Source organism: Coturnix japonica, chromosome 1 (genome assembly GCF_054131305.1).
Source record: "Coturnix japonica strain WE chromosome 1, WE-NBRP24, whole genome shotgun sequence".
Lineage (NCBI taxonomy): Eukaryota > Metazoa > Chordata > Aves > Galliformes > Phasianidae > Coturnix > Coturnix japonica.
The window spans coordinates 96,444,978-96,466,902 of record NC_140663.1 but is presented as its reverse complement, the minus strand read 5'-3'; the positions used below and the strand labels follow the sequence as shown (position 1 = coordinate 96,466,902).

Here is a 21,925-nt window from a genome sequence, read left to right as displayed (position 1 = left end):
AGAAAGGAAGAAAGGAAGAAAGGAGAAAGGAAGAAAGGAAGAAAGGAAGAAAGGAAGAAAGGAAGAAAGGAAGAAAGGAAGAAAGGAAGAAAGGAAGAAAGGAAGAAAGGAAGAAAGGAAGAAAGGAAGAAAGGAAGAAAGGAAGAAAGGAAGAAAGGAAGAAAGGAAGAAAGGAAGAAAGGGAAGAAAGGAAAGAAAGGAAGAAAGGAAGAAAGGAAGAAAGGAAGAAAGGAAGAAAGGAAGAAAGGAAGAAAGGAAGAAAGGAAGAAAGGAAGAAAGGAAGAAAGGAAGAAAGGAAGAAAGGAAGAAAGGAAGAAAGGAAGAAAGGAAGAAAGGAAGAAAGGAAGAAAGGAAGAAAGGAAGAAAGGAAGAAAGGAAGAAAGGAAGAAAGGAAGAAAGGAAGAAAGGAAGAAAGGAAGAAAGGAAGAAAGGAAGAAAGGAAGAAAGGAAGAAAGGAAGAAAGGAAGAAAGGAAGAAAGGAAGAAAGGAAGAAAGGAAGAAAGGAAGAAAGGAAGAAAGGAAGAAAGGAAGAAAGGAAGAAAGGAAGAAAGGAAGAAAGGAAGAAAGGAAGAAAGGAAGAAAGGAAGAAAGGAAGAAAGGAAGAAAGGAAGAAAGGAAGAAAGGAAGAAAGGAAGAAAGGAAGAAAGGAAGAAAGGAAGAAAGGAAGAAAGGAAGAAAGGAAGAAAGGAAGAAAGGAAGAAAGGAAGAAAGGAAGAAAGGAAGAAAGGAAGAAAGGAAGAAAGGAAGAAAGGAAGAAAGGAAGAAAGGAAGAAAGGAAGAAAGGAAGAAAGGAAGAAAGGAAGAAAGGAAGAAAGGAAGAAAGGAAGAAAGGAAGAAAGGAAGAAAGGAAGAAAGGAAGAAAGGAAGAAAGGAAGAAAGGAAGAAAGGAAGAAAGGAAGAAAGGAAGAAAGGAAGAAAGGAAGAAAGGAAGAAAGGAAGAAAGGAAGAAAGGAAGAAAGGAAGAAAGGAAGAAAGGAAGAAAGGAAGAAAGGAAGAAAGGAAGAAAGGAAGAAGAAAGAAAGAAAGAAAGAAAGAAAGAAAGAAAGAAAGAAAGAAAGAAAGAAAGAAAGAAAGAAAGAAAGAAAGAAAGAAAGAAAGAAAGAAAGAAAGAAAGAAAGAAAGAAAGAAAGAAAGAAAGAAAGAAAGAAAGAAAGAAAGAAAGAAAGAAAGAAAGAAAGAAAGAAAGAAAGAAAGAAAGAAAGAAAGAAAGGTTTCATTTTGGCACTAATATATAAGCCACTAATATATAAGTTTTTTAAACAGATGCTTGAAAGCCTGTCACAACACACCAGACTTGGAGATACTAGTTCTGGAGAAGACCATTGTGCATTGCTGTCTCTGGTTGAAAACAGTTGTAAAGTTTTTTTCTAAATTTCCTTTTGCAGAAAATCCAACAGAAACAGCATTTTATCATCAGCATCCAGCAAACAAATTCAAAACAAGTGACATATTTTCTAACATACTTATATGAAACAATTCCACGGTAATCAAGTATTGCAGAAGAAAAATAACGCACCATTGCTACCCCTCCTCTTAATTAATGAGTTGATATGGTAGCTAAACACTAATGCAATATCTGGAGGCTGCAGACATTTTTAAAAAGAAAAAAAGGCAGTCATTACATTAAGTAATAATTACAGTAAATTTGGGAATCTAGCTATCCAACCTCTCTTTGGTACTCCAGTGGAATTTCAGTTTCAAGGGTTTTAAGCAAATGTTTACATACAAACAAGGTTTGTTCCTTCGGCAGGTCAACACCATACATTTATCTGCTGCAGATTCGCAAGCAATGTTCAAGTCGGCAGTAAAGCCAGGCCAGTAATGAAAAGTCACATGATCAGCTCTACACAGACAAGAACTTCTCTCATCTGTTTAGGCCAGTAGCAAACAGTATTTTAAAACACATAAAAGTTTATAATGAGAGCATAAGTCAATGTTTACTGTTGCAGTTACCAATATAGCAATTGGTGAAAGATGCTTAAATCCCTAATTCAAAACTTCCTCACCCTCCTTCCTAAGCACCCATTACTAACATAAGGGATTTGTTGTTAACAGTATGCCACATTAGCTAAGGAATCAGAAATTCATTTCAGTCATAGGAGTTTTCAGAATATGATGACGTATGATGATATCCTACAACGGCACATGGCACTACCTTAGAACTGGTTGCTTCAACAGTTGGAAATGCACCTATCTATTATTCTGTTTGTGTGGAGAAATTATTTGTGGCAATGGTGTAAATGAGTCACTCCAGACCAAGAGATGGAACATTATTTGCATAGAAATGACTCCAGCTGAAGCAGCAAAACCTCTGATTGTTCCTGGATCACTCCTTAGAACTAGAGAGATTGCTTTGCTTTATATCCTGTGCTGACTCTTTGACTGCCTATTTCTGTAATTTGCAGCCCACACTCCTCTTTTGGTGCAAAACAATCCATTATTTCTGCTTTTTGTTGCACTTATCTTCTGTCTCAGTCCCTATTAACTGAAAGTAAAACCAGAAATGGAGTACATGCTTGGCCAGTTCAATGTGGTTTTACTGCAGTGCAGAGCATAATTTCCGCTGCAGTGCTGAATAGGATTTGTTAGCGCAGCAATATGAGTGATGGAAGGTCACAGAAGAGATGAATCTTGGGACAGTAAGGGATACATGGACCATCAGCACCCAATGCAGAGTTGAATAACCTTAAACAGTAACAATAAATACACAGTTCCTACATTCAGTTCCTCAGGCTGTAACTAGAATCACTAATACACAAAAGAATCGGTACTGAAAGACCAAAAATGTGTCACCATGGTCTTCAGAAAGTGGCATCTTTGAGACAAATCACAGTAAACACAAAAAAAACCCACTGTGATCTACATTTGTTGCACAATACTAGTACTTTAAATAAATTCCTTTGTATGCTTTTCATATTAATTTGTTCCGATCACCTTCTATTTTTATACTCACCATCCCAAATCCCTACAAGAAACTTTATTCCGGATTATTTTTTGCAAAATACAACTAGAATGTGAACGTACATCCGAACAATGAATAGAAGAAACATGTGCATACGTTTAATTTACTCAATTGTACTTCAGAGACACAGAATTTTTTCTCATTCCCGATGGCTGAACACAACAAGTGACAGAAGTAACAGCAATACAACAATCAGCAGCAGAAGCACTGGGTACAGTTAACTTCCCTCTTAACAAAAGGATTGGCTTTGCAGTAGCCTACTTTGAACTGGCTTGTGTATCCATGTACATAAAAAGAGAAGTTTTATTTTACAGCAGTGATTTGCACTACATATGAAGTCAAACCCTAAGTCTCAAAAAGCTATTTAATGAAAGCTAAGCATAGTTCATTTTGTTAAACTATCTACCCATTAAATCATCATTTTAACTCTATTTCATCTGTAAGCTTTTGATCTGGATACTCAGAGAACACTGGAATTCTTACTATAAATCTGAATTTAAGCTTTGCCTGCCAGAGGCCATATGTTGACTACGCCTACACAGTATCTAACACAACAAGGCTGCCTATGTGTCCAATACAAAGAACAGTCATTCTAATTTTCACAATCAACAACTAAAAAAACTGACAACAAACTAGCATTATGAAATTGTTCTAGTCCTCCCATTTAAGCTTCTTCTATGAACTTTCTATTTAACATACATTCTGCTATCTGGGCCACTGCAGTTCAGTTACTCAATAATTCAACTGTATTTCACTGAATTAAGGCTGAATTATATCAAAGAGTATCTGTAACAACAGAATCTATTCATTTGCCCCAAAATGGAGCCCAACAGAAGCAAATGCCAGCAGAACCTGTATTTATCAGAAAGCCCTCCAAAGGAGATGAATTCCATACATTGTATACATAATAGAAACCTAAGTTCTTGAGTAGACAGAGCCCTGAACCAAGCGTGGCTTTCTCAGAGCAGAAAATACTTGTTTAAGTTATAATTAGGGTTACAAATCAATCTACATAGTGAAAGGAGTCACAGTCTTACAGAGAGAGAGAGTATTTAACAGACCTTAAAATGTAAGAAGCTGGGAAAATAGAAATTCAAGTTAAAATACAAATGTCCTTTAATGAAAAAGTGGATTTAAAAAAAAATACAGCCCAAACCTCACAAATTCTCTGAACCATGTCACAAGACACACTGGTCCTACTAATAGCTAACATACATACTCAAAAGCAAAGCAGAAGAAAGCTCTTCTTATCTTTACTTTTACAAATACTTTCAGACTGAACTCTCCTCCTCCTCATTTTCACCAAGACAGACCTCAACATTCACACACAGTGTAAAAGTGTATTACGCTGCTGTAAAAAGCTATTTACAAGCTGTACACCTATTAAAGCCCCAAGTCATTCTGACATAAAGAATTCTGCAGTCCCCTTTAAATCCAGGGTTTATGCCTGGTTTTCATATGCTTCAGCTGGATTATTTACTCCTAACAGTGACAGTTTGGTTGAAATCTCCTGTATTTAATATACAGGTACAGCACATGACTTCATAAGCTCACACAGACAAGGCCACTTACAGCACTAAAATGGGGAAATGTTAAATTTGCCCATATTAGAACACAGTTATTCTACACTGCATTTAGAGTAACTGTGTCTGAACTCTAAACTCATGTTTGTTTTGTTGAACACATTAATCTCCTAACTGCACAGGTCAGTGTAACTACAGAGCCGCATTTATGTCATAAATGAGAAATCAGATGCACTTTAACATGTAAGCTTGTAAATTACTATTTTCCAATAAACATAACTGACTTGAACCTCATGGAACCACATAACATGACAAACACTGAAGGACAGAGTCTAGGAGTCTGAATGCCCATTATCAAAAGTAAGTTCTAGTTCATGGCACTTAAATTACTTTTGACAATGTGGGCTGATTTGTTATTTTACTCCTACATAAATTAAAAAAAAACAAGTAAACTACATGGTAACAGAATCTTGATTTATGAACATGAATAAATTGAGTACACTTCCTAACAGCCACATAGCACACTTACCCATTCCCTTTTAACCTCCATCAGGAAAGCAATGATTTAAAGCAAGGCAGAATTATAACACATTTCACAGAAGCATCTTACATCAATTTTCTAAGAGTAGCCCATTTAAGCAATTACTGCAAAGCAGGAGATAAATCTCACAAGAATCAATCATCAGGTTTAATTATTGTTAAATGGATGTTAATTAAAGAAAACTGAGAGGTAGAGAATATCTTCTGGAGTAAGTTGAAGTCCAAAACAATATACAAGAAAACTCAAATTACCCCTAAATCTTTATTTTGGCAAAATTGTATTTCCCTGTTATTCTACCTCGTGGTGATCACTCTTCCTCAAGAAAAACAAACAAACAAAACCAAACATTTACTTATATGACTAGGCAACAATCTATTTCCTACAAAGAAAGATAATTTGCAAGAGCCTAAAGACACGCATGTACCCACATCCTCTCTAACTTAATAACATACTGACCTATACTATTTATTGACGAAGAGCAATAAAAACTGGATTATTATTCAGAATGGGGTTGGTCCACTTTGTAAGTCATGCAGTACTGCTACTAATCTAGGATTACTTTCCAAAAACAGATTCTAATGTCACAAATATTTCACTGCGGCACAGCAAAAGGCTGAGAGGTGAGGGCTCATCGATGCAGAATAGATGCATTTCCATTAGGGATACCATTAGGACAGACTACAAGGTGTATTTTATTCTGAAATTCATTATTACTGTGCTAAAATACAATAGGTCCTAAAAAAGGTGTTTTTTTTTTGGTGTGGAACACTATAATGAACACACCTTCCCAAAGTGAGCAACATACCATTTGTTACGGCTGGTATTTTCATTATGAACAGACATATGCATGCAAAGGTCATACTAGCAATTTCTTATTATTAATACAATTTCCATAACTCTAGCCACTAACACCAGAACTGCAATTTTAAAATGCAATTATGCATACAAGCAGAAAACAACTTTCAAGAATTTGAAGTTTAATATGACAGTTATAGGCTTGTAGGTAGATTATGTTCCAGTATCTTGTCTACTCTTAAAAAATGAATGGAAATGCTTCAGTGTCAACACGCCTGCAAGGAAATTTTTACATTTTCAAGTTTCCATTTCTTTTAGAAGTGATATTTTATCTACTTCACATTCTCTTGAGAATAAATGTAAAACAGCCTCATGAAAGAACAGAGTAAATTATACACTTCAAAATTACAACTAAATTAGATCATTAAGTCAAAAATTATGACCAAAGAGTTGTAGAAAAATTCCAGTACTTTTAGAGAAGTATCACTACAATATAAAGACCATATCAATGCTGCTGGGATCATGACAGAAGTGCAGTCATCCTGTACTTTAGTGTAATTGTTTCATTTTCTACTACCCCGGACAACACATTCTCTTAATAAAAACAAAATTTTACATTATTTTTTCTTAACACTGCTCTTGTACTACTCCTATATTAATATAGGAATATATATATATTCCTATTAGAAACACCCTTTATTTATCAAAGTCAGTTTTTTATTTAACCTCTAGCAACCAGTCTCTCATTTGAAAATAACAGTGATTGTATTTCCTAGGTACTCTGGAAGACAAGAAACTTTTCACCATGTACAGGAAACTTTTCAAAACCTCTGCATCTCAGACATACACAGCTCAGCATATTAAAATTAGTACAATCTACTCATAGATTATCTTTCAGTTTTACAATACAGTGAACTTTAAGAAGCTCTCTATAATTAAGAATTTACTGTGTCACAACCTGTTTACTTTGGTATTCACTAAAATATGTTTCTCAAATTTAAAAAAAAAAAAAAATTAAAAAATAAAAAGTCTTGCCATATGTAATTTTTCTCATACAAGTGCAAAACGTTAAGTATTTTTTGAAGCAATTCTATCACAGTCTGTTCTTACCATGACTATGTCGCCAGGCTGAATACTGATTTCATCATGGCTTCTTGATTCAAAAGGATAGAGGGCTCTATAATACACTATTTTCACATCCTCCTGAGAAGAAATTGTTAGTGGAGCTTTTCCTGAGCAAATAAAAAAAAACACAGATACAAACAGAAAACCACATTATTTTTCCATAATTGAAAAATAATGGTAAAATTGAATAAACAAATAAACAAACGTACCTTACGTTGTATATTATCCTCTTTTTATATGAGAGGAAATAGGAAAATTAGTGATTTTAAATATAGCTTACACTGTTCTCTCTTCTTAACATCATGTAAAAAATTACTGTATTTTAACTTTTATGAGATATGCAACTATTTTTACAAAAATAATTGTGTACTTAGAGTGCAACACATGACTTATCAAATGCTTCACTGTAAGTTAAGTCTGATCACTAACCTATTGGTTCAATTCAAACAGTAATGCAACAGTGGTATCCCAAATAGCTTTAGAGCCAGCTTATTTAGCAGCCTCAGTTGCAGCCTGAATATAGTTTCAAAAGAGATGTTTCAAAATGTTCTAATACACATGGATTAGCTGAAAAGAGGTCACTTACAGATGGTGCTCTAAAAATCACATGCTGTATTACAGATGCATTATTAGTGAAAAGAATAAACAGATAAGCTACATTTCTCCTGTATAATGCAGTTCCTATTCTGACTACTTTGTCATAGAAGTGCCCTGTACAAATAATATCAAGCAAATGGATATAATTGATAAATGCTAGATTACAGCTAAAAGTCAGAAGGCATTTTCCCTTTTATGCAGTCCTCTGATCAACTATTTAAACAAATAGTACATTCCCAATTAATTATCATGCACAATTATCAAAGCTACTCAACAGTGTACCATGATTCCAAATATGGGCAAAAAATCAGGTTATAATACCGAAAAAAGCTCTCAGCTGAAAGTGGTCAAGTGCATAGCAGAAGAAAGGAGATTCTATCATAGACTTCAGGCAATTTCTTCAGTAAGCAACATGCATGGTGAGGAGAAGAAAAGGTAACTGTATGACACTATAAAAAATTCACATCAATACAAGATTTGTAATGAGAAGCGTTGTAGTAGTTTTTATATAGATAGCAGAATCCTGCACCTTATAGCAGGATTTTACACAAACATACAGCTAAGATTCTCCCCTAAGTTTGCACTGTGAATCTCATCAAGTACATTTTATTCTATCTGCTTAACACCTTATTTTTAAGGTGAATGCTGAAGACTAAAAGTGAACAAATTTTTGGAGTCTAAAGCTCAAATCATACATTATTTACTTCAATAAAATGAGCAACCCAATCTTGGAACATAATATTTTCCTGTATTATGTGAGAAGACAAAAACAAATTTTCAGTGAGGTATGTGCAAGAGTATTTTTTGAGTTTTTCCTCTACCTGCATTTGACCATGGAGCCTGGACAGCTGGCTTAACTGGTTCTTGATGTGGTTGGAAAAGCTTACTCGGTTTCTCTTGGATTTCCTGCTTCCCCTTATCCTCACTTTCCTTCTTCTTGACTATTTCTTCCCTTTTTTGCTTGTCATCTTCTTGATTTTTTTTTTGCCATTGAGGTTCTTCCTCTTGTTGCACTCGATCTAGTCGCTGTTTATCCCGATCCTGGATTCTCCTGTTGGATAAGAAAAACATCTATAAGTTCGTCAAACAAAATATCAGAGATTGTCCATGTACATAATTGACAATAAAAAGTGTACTCCTTATGGCTTTCCTGTATCCTGCCAGATCTGATAATTTTATTTTGGTGAATTAGCAAGCACCCTACCACATTTTCTAACAGTTACTCCTAAAAGGCAAAGAAGAACGTATGAATTCTTAAAGAAAGAGCTATGACTCTCAGCCAAGTGAGAGAACATCCTTCTGTGTAAACTACTAGTGGCCACAGGACTCTATTACTTTGAGTTGCTTTGTCTTTGCATTTAAAAACCAATTTCAATAAGACTCATATTTAAAGTCTACGCCTCCAGATGATAATTCCATAGAATCCTAAAAGTTACAGAGCAACCTCAGCATACAGTAAGAAATGAAAAACCTGTTGTGTTTTGGAGCTGAATGTAGGAAGAGAAAAACACATCTAACATATTTGTTTTTTCCTCACAACTGTATATTATTCCCACAGTCATACGAGTCTGCAAGGAATTAGACTTACTGAAGCTAATTAACTTTAGGAGTGCTTCAAAAAGATCTCTATGGTTTAGAATAGCTTAAAAAAACTCTAAACTGCTAAAAATGGAATGAAGCAGCTACAGATAAATTATGTCGGAATAAAAGTAGTCACTAGCTTATAAGCCATTCACTTAAAGTAAATACATTACAATTCATTCAAAAACTACTCCTAGTGCTTAGCAAGAAAATGTTAGCTATGTCCTTACACATAGAAGTATCTTTAAGTAATGCTGCTGAAATCTGTACGTATGCAACAGTTAAAAGTCACAGTCAGATGTAGATCACCTCCACAACATGCAATTCATTCAAGGATAAATAAAAAGATTCTCCTGATTTCAAAACAAGCCATCTGCACTGAACTGAAACCTGATCTTGGTCTCAGATATTTTTGCCATTTAGTGATATACTACTTAAGATCAGATTACGCTCTGGGAAATATGAAGTTTCTTTGACTTTTTTTCCAAATGATTTGTACTCCAACACCCCTGCAGAAAGGGCATAAACTAGAGCACTTTGCTACCTTTGAGCTTCTTTTTGCTTTTCCAGTTCTGTCTTCCTCTCTTGCTCTTTCTGTTTCAGCCTCTCAGCTTCCAAGTTCTTTTGTTTCTGAAGCTGCTGTTTGTTGTGTATTTCTCTCAGCTCCTAGACACAAAAAAAAGCAAAGAATATGTAAACATATGTTATATTAATCATAATCAATGGCCTCATACATTTTCATTGCAAGGTAACAAAAATTACAAATGTTGGATATCTCTTCAAACTTCCAGTAATGCCAAACGCATTGGTAGATATCTAAGGTACATTTCAAAGGACTATAAAACATTTGATATTCTCCTAGCTTTTACCAATACTAGCCAAGACGGTGAAGAATTAAGAAACAAGTCAGACTTAACTAAAATGTGGCTTTAATAAGTGGACAAAAGTTTGACAGGGTTTCATACAGACACACTAAATATGCAGAAAATGTCTGCAACAGGCTAATTGTTTCTAAATCCACAGCTTAATAATGCCTGTTTTTATTGAAATATACAACTGACAGTAAGCAGGTTTGTTGAGTTCTTGTCTCCTACAAAGCTTCATCTTCACTTACTCAAGCATTAAAATAGTTTATCTTGAAAGTAGTGTGGACTTTTTTCAGAAATTCACAGATGAAGACTTCAAGTGTTTCATTTAAAGGGCCAAGATGCTAAAAGTGAATTAATCTCACAAAATTACTTACAGCTTCTTAGTTTAAAAAGTTGAAAGTTAATATTTTATTTACAGACTGAATTTAGATGGTGCCTAAAATTTGTGCAAGATAGTGTAATAAATCCATGCATTAGTGCTTAAAGATTGCACTGTGCAACATCAAATTTTAAGATCCAGTCAAACAATCTACATTATTAAGAGGAGTAACAGATGACCTCTGCAAGGTACTAAAACACTTCTGACATACGGATCAAAGTTTTTAAAAAGTGAAGCTGAACTTCGTGTTACAGCTTTCAGCCCCATTTTCTTCCTGACACTCAACTATAAATTCAATGAAAACTGAGTTCAGCATAATTAAAGAGATAATCAGTTCCTATACAAGTTCTACTTAAATCTCTGCTAGGGCCATGAAACTTACTGAAATACAGAGATAACTTGGGCAATACTACATTTTATGATCCTCATTATTTTCCATAGTTACACGCAAGCTTAGCCAAAAGTTAGGATCTAGAACAGATATTGCAGAGTATAAAATAAACTGCTCTTGTGAAATCACCAGAATTATTCAGGCAGGATAGTGCCTTTGGGAAAATTTTTAAACCCTGAATATCTACGGATAAAAACTTTCACGCATAGCCCTACTTTGGACTAAGGAAAGGGAATTCTAAAACAGAAAAGTATTAGCAATATTCAAGATAATGGGCTTGTAGTATTTGGCCCACATGGAACAATGAGAAAATAAAGCCATCAGCATATTGCAGCAAATGCACATTTGGACAACTGCTCCTCCAGCTAGATGTGCTTTGCACCAGACTTTTCTGTAGTGTTAACTACAGTAAGAGATCATCTCCAATAACTTATTATAAGTTTTATATTATATCAGCTTCCTACATGCTGCTAAACTTACTCTGAGGTACAAGGGATTTGACCCTTGTTTCCAATTAATTTATCTGGAGGAATCACAGACACTGTCCTCATTATATGACCACCTGAACCTGTATTTGTATTTAAAAAGTACATACGTACAAGTGCAAAGGACAAAATACACAGCCATAAAAGCACTGGCAGTAAAATGCTTTACAAGCATTAATCTGAAAGGTCATAGATTAAAAAATGGCACAGTTTCACAGAATCACAGAGTGGTTTGGGCTGGAAGGGGCCACAAAGCCCACACTGCCATAACCCCAGCCATGGGCAGGACTACCCCCCACCAGCTCAGGCTGCCTAGGGCCCCATCCAACCTGGACTTGAGCAACTCCAGGGATGGGGCACCACAGCTTCTCTGGGCAACTGTGCCAGAACCTCTTGAGGTTTTCTCAGGAAATTACCAGCATGTCTTTCTTTCTGTCTGGGCCTGATGTGCTGCCACCATCTGCTTGCCCTGCCTGCCCCTTGTAGGAGCTGCTGGCTGGAAATTATATGGGAAGGCACAGATTAAGCAGGGAACAAGAGACATCACTCATCTGATTTCAGTTTGCCATGTTAAAAACTGCTTTCAACAGTGTTTGGCAGATTACAGAAGTCTTCACACGTGCAAAATGAAATATTTACAAAGCTCATGAAGTTTAGAATGCTATTGCTCGGAAGTATCAAGTATCTTGAGTAGTACTTGTGATTTTCAACTAGATGCCTCTCTTTTCTGGTTAAAAAGACTGCTATCCAAAGCACAGGTTTCTGTCTCCTAAGTTTAAATTTTTATTAAATTGTAGCACAGTCTTTAGTTCAGAAATCTTTTGTTATTCTATTTGTTGTTGTCTTCCTTCACATTCATTCCCTCTGCTGTCCTGATCTCCGCATGCCAAGAAGCTCAAGTTTCTGAGTCCTAGTCGACGAGACAAAAAAAAAAAAATCCTCCTGTTGCTACTGAACAGAAAAAACTGAGGTAGCTGAACAGCTCTAACATGGTAACACTGCAAAGAACCTGTCACTTGCAAAAGCTATATAGGTGATAGCACTTTCTAGTTTTTTCTTCCCTCTGCATCTTTTTTTTCAATCTCTGCTGTTCAAGCAATTAAATAGGAATAATCACCAAGCAAGGGAAGAGAAACCAAAATTCTTGAAGAGTGTGAGGGCTGTCACAGTTAAAACAAAAAATCACTAATGTTGTTAATGTGACAACCTAGATGCAAATACATGAGCTTTGTTTACTTAACAAGAAATTTATATATCAAAAAGAATGGGTCAGTTCATCTACACTCACAGGATCAGGAGGAATCTACCTTTAATTCAGAAACAATTGGTACTTTGCTCCATTCAGAAAAACATTCTAGACTCTCAAATACATAAAAGTCAGAATTTACAATACAACTGTGTACCAAACATTACTTACTTCTACTAGATGCCTAACTGCAAGGTCTGCCCAAACTGTATTCTAACTACAGTTTAGACATAAAAGTTCACCACGCTACTGAACATACAATATATGCCACTTTTACTGACAAATAGAAAACTCTGGTATTTCTAGCTTTGAGCCACATCTGTCTGAAGCAAGTAATTTATCATATGTAATACAAAAGGCAGCATCATTAATTCTGGTTCAAGTAATTAAATTATTTTCTTTGCTTATTTTGTATTTTATATATATGCTCAGCTAAGTAAGGATCTTAAAGTACAGTTTATAAAGATTTCCATAGAAATTTTATCATATTATTCCTTCCCAGCTAAACCAATATGCTAGTCCAGTATTTTGTAAAGAGAATTCTCTGTTAGACATATCTGTCTGTAACAAGTAAGAAAATCCAACCTAACTTTTACAGCTGGCACTGAATGGAATATTTTGGAAGTAAAAAAATTACTAAATAATCTTCTTTGCACCAGCTAGGAAGAAATAAAGATTTTACTGGTATTTCATGCCACTGGTAGATCCTCTGTTGCTTTGCCAAGTACCAGTGAGTGGTTGGGGGAGGAAATAATCAGCATCTACCGCAGTGCTATAGGACATCAACTGAACAGAATTATAGTAACACTTCAACAGTCAACAGAATGAAACATTTACTGAATATTCAGCACAGTCCTACACTCATCTTGTACAAACACAAGCAACTTAAAATTCGTATAAATTGTACATTGTAACTCCAAAGACATCACGATGCTATCTTTGTTTCTGGTGTGCAGGACAACAAATGCCTTATTGTAAAAGCGAAGAGAAATTGTTACCCTTCAATTTAATTCACAAACAGACTAACAGGTATAAAAATAATTTTGAGATGTTACAGTAGCCACATTTAGGTACTCACAAAATATTGAATATGAGTTAAAATACAAATTTCATACAGCAGAGTAATTATAAGTATATACAGACAAGTCATACTGCTATGAAAACCTTAAATTTAAAAATGTAATTGTTTAAGCACAAATTTTGCCTTTTGACAGAAAGAGAGCTTAAAACACTCATCAAGGATTACAATAAAGGATTTCAATCAAATCTTCTTTTGAGACAAATTGGAGCATTTGTTGAACCCTACAGTTCTGTGCTCACTGAGGCTCCCCCACAGAAATGCTCCTCTACCCTATTCCACAGCTCCCAAAGCAACTCAACAGAGTTCCTTCTTTCACCCCATTTCATAGCTATGGCAGATTTGAGAAAGTATTGTCATCTCTCTCATACCTGGAATCCCATATTACAGTGTTGTGTAAGAATACTTAGTATATAAGTTTTTTCTTTTTAAGAATTCTGAACATTGTGACCAAAAGAGGCAATTAACTTCAAATCTTAGAAGTGTCAAATACACAAAAGGCAAAAATAACTAACTAGTACCTTGCACAGGTTGCAAATCAAGGCACACTTCTCTCTTAGGCACTAAGGATTAGATAGATAAAATTACAAACTCTTCTCCTTGGTTATGCTTTACTGTTAGCACCTTTTATTAAATACTAACTTATTTAAACACTGCACACTCATCTGTTTATGGAAAAGTGAAGCACATAACTGGAGGAGGTTCATCACTCAGATTGAGAAAGTTGTGTACTGCCTGAGTATGGCATGGAGACCTTTAGAAAGGAGTCTAAGTAGTTGACGCAGCCCAGGAGAACTGCCAGGCACTGCAGCATTGCGTCTTCCATTGCCATTGACTGGAAGAAAGAAATGCTCAAATGTAAACAGGCATTCATATGCAAGACTTGTCCAGTGCACACTGACTAGACAGGGACTGACAACAACTGGAACATGACACAAAATGTAGAACATTCTTAAGAACTTAAATCTAGTTGTTCACCACTTTTTGAAGGCACCAAGAATGGCTTCTCAACAAGACTAACATATTTCAGAAACATTGTTTTCTCTTGTGCAAAAACTTAGATAAGCTCTAAAACATACGATTCTTCTGTAATATATGAAATATAACTTGGTCTTTGGAGACAAAAACCATATTAACAACTACTTTAATTATTTTATTTGGCTGTGTAGTGTCTAGTCATTGTGAGATTTAGAAGTAAAAATAGTACATTTTACTAGTATCTGTATCAGACTTAATTAATGCATTTCTAGGCTAGAAGTATCAAAAAGCCAGACTCCTATAATTTAATTAAGGATACAAAGATGTGGCCTAATTTTCAACCTTGTTACAAACTGCTGCTCATTTTATAGCCAAGTACAATCCTCAAGACTTCTGCAGCAAAATTTCACAAATCTCATTTCAAAAGACATCTCATGTTTCAAACTAAAGTACTTATTTCTTTGCCAAACAAGTGCTCTTGGTAGCTTCAGGCTAAAGCCACAGTCACACTCTAGAAGTCAGGTAATTCTAAGTACTATCAGTTTGCACAAACTGAATTGGTGTAGCTACAAATATCCAATAACGATACATGGATCTATCTCCTATGAAGCATTAATAATAATTTCTACTCCAGAAAAGTTTTGAGTGTAAATGAATCCTATGGAAATTTCAAACAGTTGAGATGGTAACTCGAAACAGAAGTAACTCAAGTACTTGAGATGCAAAGGATTAATAAGAAGAAATTTAAATCAATTGTTTTGGAGGGTTGAATACAGTTTCACTGGAATGAGAAATGATCATTTATCATCAGAAGTTATTTATCCCCTTAGTCTGTCATTTGTACTATTAAGACATGAAGCAAACATAAGGTGATTTAACATCAATATTGAGTATTCAAATAAAACTGCAACATAGAGGCAAATGCAATACAATCCACTGTATATGCTAAGTGTTGAAAAGTTGACCTGTAACCAAAAATACATTAGAGTATCAAATAAACCTTATAGCCCCATCATTGTAAAGGTATGCTAGATAAACTGTACTCTAAACTGCTTTTATGTTGTGCTGTCTCAGCACATTTATGTATTAGCTCTCAGTAGATCAAGTGTAGCTTGTTTCAAGAGAATGAATTTGAAATGTATTGTAAAGATACATTCACAATGGAGATAATGCAACAGTTATTCATAAACAAAACATGAGAAATAGATCTCAATAATGATTATAAATGTTTATGATTTTATGTTGCTGTCAACTGTACTGTCCCTTGAGCATTTCACCAGAACTAGTAAGTTAGTTTGGCATATAGTTTGTACTCAAAGAGCAGTAGCGTACATATTTCCAATCTTGGCTCTGTATTCTATTAACTTAAGCACTCTGACTAAGTATTCTGTCTCCTAGTAGGTAAGTGCAAAACACTTCAAGATAGTATATACTTCTCTTTTGAGAATTCACAAAATGTATCATATTATTCTGCTTCTAGCCCAGAATTTAGTTGTAGGATATAGTTAAGCACGAGTGCCTCTCCATCATTTCACAGAATCACAGAATGACCCGGGTTGGAAGGGACCTCAAGGATCATGTAGTTCCAACCCAATTTGATAGAAAACAGATTCACAAGCCAGTGTCAATTAGAATGACACTGTTCCAACTGCTACCCATCAAATGTGCATCTCTCAGTATTTTGGAGCACAACAGAAGAGTAGATCATCATAGAAGAAAACTATCACTTTTAAACATACAAGATAATTCAGGAAGATCCTTGTTTAAAAGTGTTTTAAATTTACTTATTTAACAAAAATATATTTTTTCAACAAATATTTACTTACATTCTATTTTTACACAGTTTCCTTTGGTCTATAAGTTAAATAAGCCTTTACTTTATTTGGAGCTCATATGGTTGAATTTTAATACATTATTTGAAAAGGTTTTACATTTTAACATAAGCACTATATGGCTGACTGATAATTATATATTGTATAATATTTTAGTACCAAATGAACACATAATGTTTACACACAATATCACCAAGTCATTCTACTCTTAGTTGAGGAAATTAATACCAAACTGGGGGAGGGGGAAAAAAAAAAAAATAAAAAAAAATAAAAGAAAGGTCATCTTTCTAATGGCAGCATCTTAAGTTCATCACAGGTTTTTGACTGTTTAGGTTAAAAATATAAGACAATTATTCAGGTCCCTAGACTACTTTGCGGTATTTTTACTTAAGACATAGCTGTGATCTGGCTTGATTAAAGAGAAGATCTTCCACTTCACATAACCAAACTAAGAGTTTCAGGAACTCTTCTCACTAGCTTTGTGTACAGATTCACATATAAAACATTCTGAGACCTCCTTCAACAAGAATAAATGGTCCTTAAAATAGTGCTGCATACACAAGGACTTCTAAGCAGTTGCTCTGTCAGTGGGAGTCAAGGAGGGGAGGTTCAGATTGGATGTCAGGGGGAAGTTCTTTACTATGAGAGTGACGAGGTGTTGGAACAAGCTGCCCAGAGAGGCTGTGGATGCTCCATCCCTGGAAGTGTTCAAGACCAGGTTGGATGGGGACCTAGGCAGCCTGATCTAATACCAGATCTAGAGGGGGGTTGGAACTTGATGATCCTTGGGGTCCTTTCCAACCCAAACCATTCTATGATCACCATCCCATGTTGAGCCCAGGAAATGGCATGTATTTGCATGCAGATATTTAAATCTAGTAATAAAGATATTCAGGTCTCCAAAAATGCATCTTACACATTCAACAAAACTACAAAGGGGAAAAGATACAACTCTCTCTGAATTAAGTTGCCACTTTTCAGTTTCATTAGCAAAACTGCCTCACTGCCACATTTTTGCTTCTTAAATTAATCTCCAAGCAAGCATAGGAAGCTGCAGCAAGGCAAAAATAGTAACATTCACCATTGCAAAGTGGTCATCCTATTAAGCACTGTGTCTACACATAATGAAATCAAGAACACAATGTACTCAGTAAAAGAAAGGCTGCTTTTGGGAAAACCTGTCCACATAATTATTTTTCAGCATTTAAAGTTATAATGTTAAATACTAAGGTTTGAACACAGAAATCAATTCTACCACTAAGCTGTGAAATAGCTTACAATTACACAGTGTGCTATGATAGATGGCAGGCACACTGATAAATCGACGTCTTTGTTTAATGTCAGTTTTCATTTTTAAATTCTTATCTTGTTAGTTATTGAGTCCTTTCAGATTTACAAAATAAAATGTACACTCTTGGATTTTTTTTAGTGCCATGTAACTAAGATTATTCACACATGCTCCCTTTCCACCCATTTATACGCTCTTTAGGTCACCTATAATCAAACCAAGCAATGTTGCTACTTTTAGAATGAGTATCCTTTGGTCACATTTATCTTCAAAATGGTTCAAAATGTATCCATTAAAAAAAATAAAATAAAAAAATCACCCAGAAAGCACAACATGGTAAATGTGTCCAAAGAGTATAAGAGAGAAAATGCTAGTAAGGTAAACTGATGTGTTTTCTTTTAAAGTACACTGAGTATTTTGTTCAGTTCTGTGTATGTCATGTCTTTGCAGAAATTCTTCACTTTCTTACAACCTGCCTTGAAACAGGTAGTGTTACTGTCTACAGCTTTTTATTTTACCTACAGCAAGTAATTTTAAGATCTTAAAAAGCTACTTGTTGCGTAAATTCAAACACGCCTTCCTTCTCAAAGAGCATTATATAGTCATAATTGATCTAATATCAAAGGAACTACAGAAATACTAATGTACTGATCATTGACTTGATTTTATCTTGACTTGATTTTGTCTTGCATGAAACTGAGAATTTTTCTCATAAGCTTCCAGGGGAAGACAACAGATAAGACAGCAAATAAAGAACTTATGCATTTGAATATTTTGCAAGGGGAAAAAAAGCCCCAACAAACACTATTAAATGGTTCTAACTACAGACTGATTTATAACTTCTCTCTGAATAACTCTTCCTCTACTGACTTCTGTAAGTTCTGTAATTTTCTTTTGCAGAAAGAAACAAAATCACACAGTTCAAACAAAAGACTAATCAATAAAGTATGAAACCACAAACAACAGACAACTACATTCAGGAACAGGTATGCTCTTAGAAACAGCAGGTAAGTAACTCTGTGTATCAGGTGGAAAACAAGCTACTTCAATACCAATCTGAATTTGAAGCACTGATTCCATGAGATTTGATGACCTACTGTAATCATGCAGTTCTTCCAATACAAAGGGGCTAGAAGGTAATGATTTAATACTTGTAGTTGCAGCTCTGGAATCAGACTTCAAATTTATTCCTAGGTATATTATGCAAATTAAGTTTATTCAAACTCTTACTTTGAATGCTAAGTAGTATTTTCTTCAAAAACAAAAATGATAGATTTCACAATGTTGCCAACACTGACATTCTCAATCAATCATTTTAGTTCAATATACTTCTCCATGATAAAGTAATTAATTTATTGACTGAACATTTAGAAGACAGAGATTAAAAGTTTCATATTACCTTCAGCTGATTGTTGAAAATATCAATTTCCTGAAGTTTAGATCTGGTTTCTTTTTCTACTTCATCTAGCTGGTCTCGAAGTTGTTGACGGGCTAGTTCCTTGGCTTCTAAGGCTCTTTTGATAGTAAGAAGAGAATCTCCTGTTTTTAAACATATTGTAAAAGAAATATTTTCTTACACGAAAAATTTAATGGCACGGAACACAGATTTTTCAAATTATATCTTACAACACAGAAAATACTACCGAGTATGCTGCATAATGCAATGTCATGGCTTCTACAAACACATTTAGACTTACAAAAAATATGCTTACTATGCAAACTGTTCTGTTGAACCTGCTTTAGTTGGTCATTGAGTAATTGCTTTTCTGGAATCAACTTTCCAAGCATCTGCTGAGATTCCTGAAAAGAAGACAAGGAAAGAGAATGCAAGACAATAAAAATGCAGAGTGGTAAGAGACGGATGATGTCTATGGTCATAAGATCTTTCATTTTCATTTCTGCTGAAATCACTTTTTACTTTTCCGTACAGTAAATCATGTATTTTTGCTATTGCAGAAGCACTATCTGTGTGGTACCTCCACTCAAAAATGGTTCTCTGCCAATTTGTCCTGGCTTTTTTTGTTGTTGTTGTTGGTCGGGGATTTTTTGAGTACAAAAAGAGTAAGAATATAAAATTTAAGCTTATTAGTTAAGGACTGATTTCTCACAGAATCTGTAAGTTGGACTGGAAGTAATTAAAAAAAGATATAGTCATCTTATATCTAGATATGTTTAAAAACACTTCTCAACAGTTCTCTTTTTAATAAATATGCATCAACTTCAATAATAAATAGTACAAATATTATCAGCTTATCCAAAGAAAAGAAAATTAAGGCTTTAACCTTATATTATAGACAAAAGCCATGCAACACAAACTCTGTTAGATGAGAAAAGATATCTCTAAAGCTCTATATTTAGTATTCATGAAAGAGGATTAGGGCCTCTAAATTTCAACATATATTCATACAATTTTGTACCAAAATTACAGGAGACTGCAGATGGGAAATTCATCCTTTTGTGGATTATATATAGCCTTCACTCCTCTTGGAGGATGAAGTGCTACTTCACGCACTTTTCAGAAGCCTTGACCTCCAACTTCAAGTTATCAGAGCAAATTATAGAAGCATGATGTGAAACAGCTTATTGTACAAAACTGTACATACAAAATTGTCAGTGTCTCATCTCTCACACAAACTACATAGTTATTTCAGCAGCTACTTGAATTGCAGGCATTTGAAGAACATCTGACCATTTCAATTTGTCACAAAGGGCTGTGAATGAAATAATACAATCCTAGAAATAAATGTCACCCAACAACTCACGAGAAGTTTCTACTTTTCATCACAAGAACACAAGCTTGAACCCAGTGGCACGACTTCAGAGTTGTCCCACCTTACTCATGCCAGGCTTTAAGACCGAAGTGTTTGGCTCAGATCTTTTGATTATGCAACAATCACAAACAACTTTAATCTCTTTATGTTCCAGAAGACATACTCAGGTAGCACAGCAATCAAGGTCTCTATAAATTTATAAGGTCTAAAAATTAAGATAAGCTATGCATTTGACTGGTAGGAGTTACACCTGTCTCTCACTATTTAGCTGTAGCGCTTTTCAGCTCTTCAAGAACATCATGAAGGCCAGATAGTCCTATCACAGGCCTGTATTCTTTATTTAGAAACAAAAAAGGAACAGCAATATATAATACAGCATTATCCAACACATCTGCCTGAGGAGGTCTGCCTTATTCCTAATAAATCACCACTGCCAGGTTTAAACTATATTCAAAACACTGTCCTCTGCACTTATGCTTCCCCATTCCACCAGATTCCCTTTCCATTGAAATACCTGAAAGCTCCATGTCACAGTTTGAGATGAAAAAATTTAAAATAAATATAAAATAGTATTACACAAGAGAGACTGACTCTAATCAATTATACGTACTGCAGGATTAACCTCAATAGAAAAAAATGAAAGGAAACTAGCCCTCTAGACACAAAGATATCAGAATTCTATCATTCCAATCAAGGAATGACTTAATTAGGAAAAATAGCAGAACAAACTTTAAGTTTATCCAGGATTTACAGAGAAATTACCATTCTACAAGTGCAAAAAGTAATATATAACAGTATTTCAGAGCAGAATGCAAACATAGTGTGTTTGTTTTTAATGGGCAGACTACTACTGAAATCCAGGCTCTTAATCTGAATACCCAGAAGTATCTGGAGTGTATTTAAGAAAAGAGAATGTCAGGGAAACAAGAGGATCAAGTTCTGTTTCCTGCTATCACAGACAACTATGCAACAGTTATCTAGTCCAAGAATGTCTTCCGTATCCATTAGTTCTACTGAGGAAACAGATGGAAGAAATTAATGGCATCACTAACACTGTAGTTTTGAGAAATTTCTATATAGCAGCAGAAGGGCGGAAAAAAAGAAAAAAAAGAAAGAAAAAAAAAAGCAATCAAAAACAAGTTCCCTTATGTCTAACAAGGGAAAAATTTCTCTTCTGACACTATGCTCTGAGCAAGAGGGTAAATGAGAAACTGAGATGCCACTAATACACTGTAAGTCTCTGTCAAATACTCTGCTCTCAGTGCTTCAAAGAAAAGTCAAATTACTTGGGAACCAAACTGCTCATCAAAGAGGCAAAAAAACCCTGCCAAAAACTAGCGGAAACCCCACAGACAGAATACATGTGGTTCAAACACCCCTGGAAATATCAGTCTACCAGATACCAGAGATTCACATAACTAGTACAGATTTTCATCATGCAGTATTAATTGTTGGACAGTTTCTTCCAAAATTTTAATCAGACT

At 34.9% G+C, this 21,925-nt stretch overlaps 1 protein-coding gene across 14 annotated transcripts in view; it reads right to left on the bottom strand.

The window, feature by feature from the left end:
• Positions 1-6,885: 6,885 nt before the first annotated feature.
• The window catches only part of LOC146762588 (intersectin-1-like), a 69,497-nt gene continuing 54,457 nt past the window's right edge, over positions 6,886-21,925 (bottom strand). For 5 of the 14 annotated variants that reach the window (XM_085528582.1, XM_085528625.1, XM_085528578.1 and 2 more), the window contains 5 exons: positions 19,383-19,470; positions 19,070-19,221; positions 9,669-9,790; positions 8,365-8,594; positions 6,886-7,053 (listed from right to left, as the gene is read on the bottom strand). In XM_085528582.1, the coding sequence (XP_085384708.1) occupies positions 6,890-7,053; positions 8,365-8,594; positions 9,669-9,790; positions 19,070-19,221; positions 19,383-19,470 (756 nt within the window). In that variant the 3' untranslated portion in view covers positions 6,886-6,889. Of the gene's footprint in view, positions 7,054-8,364; positions 8,595-9,668; positions 9,791-14,256; positions 14,408-19,069; positions 19,222-19,382; positions 19,471-21,925 lie in introns of those variants that run through there. The other 9 variants (XM_085528605.1, XM_085528599.1, XM_085528633.1 and 6 more) reach the window with 5 other exon arrangements.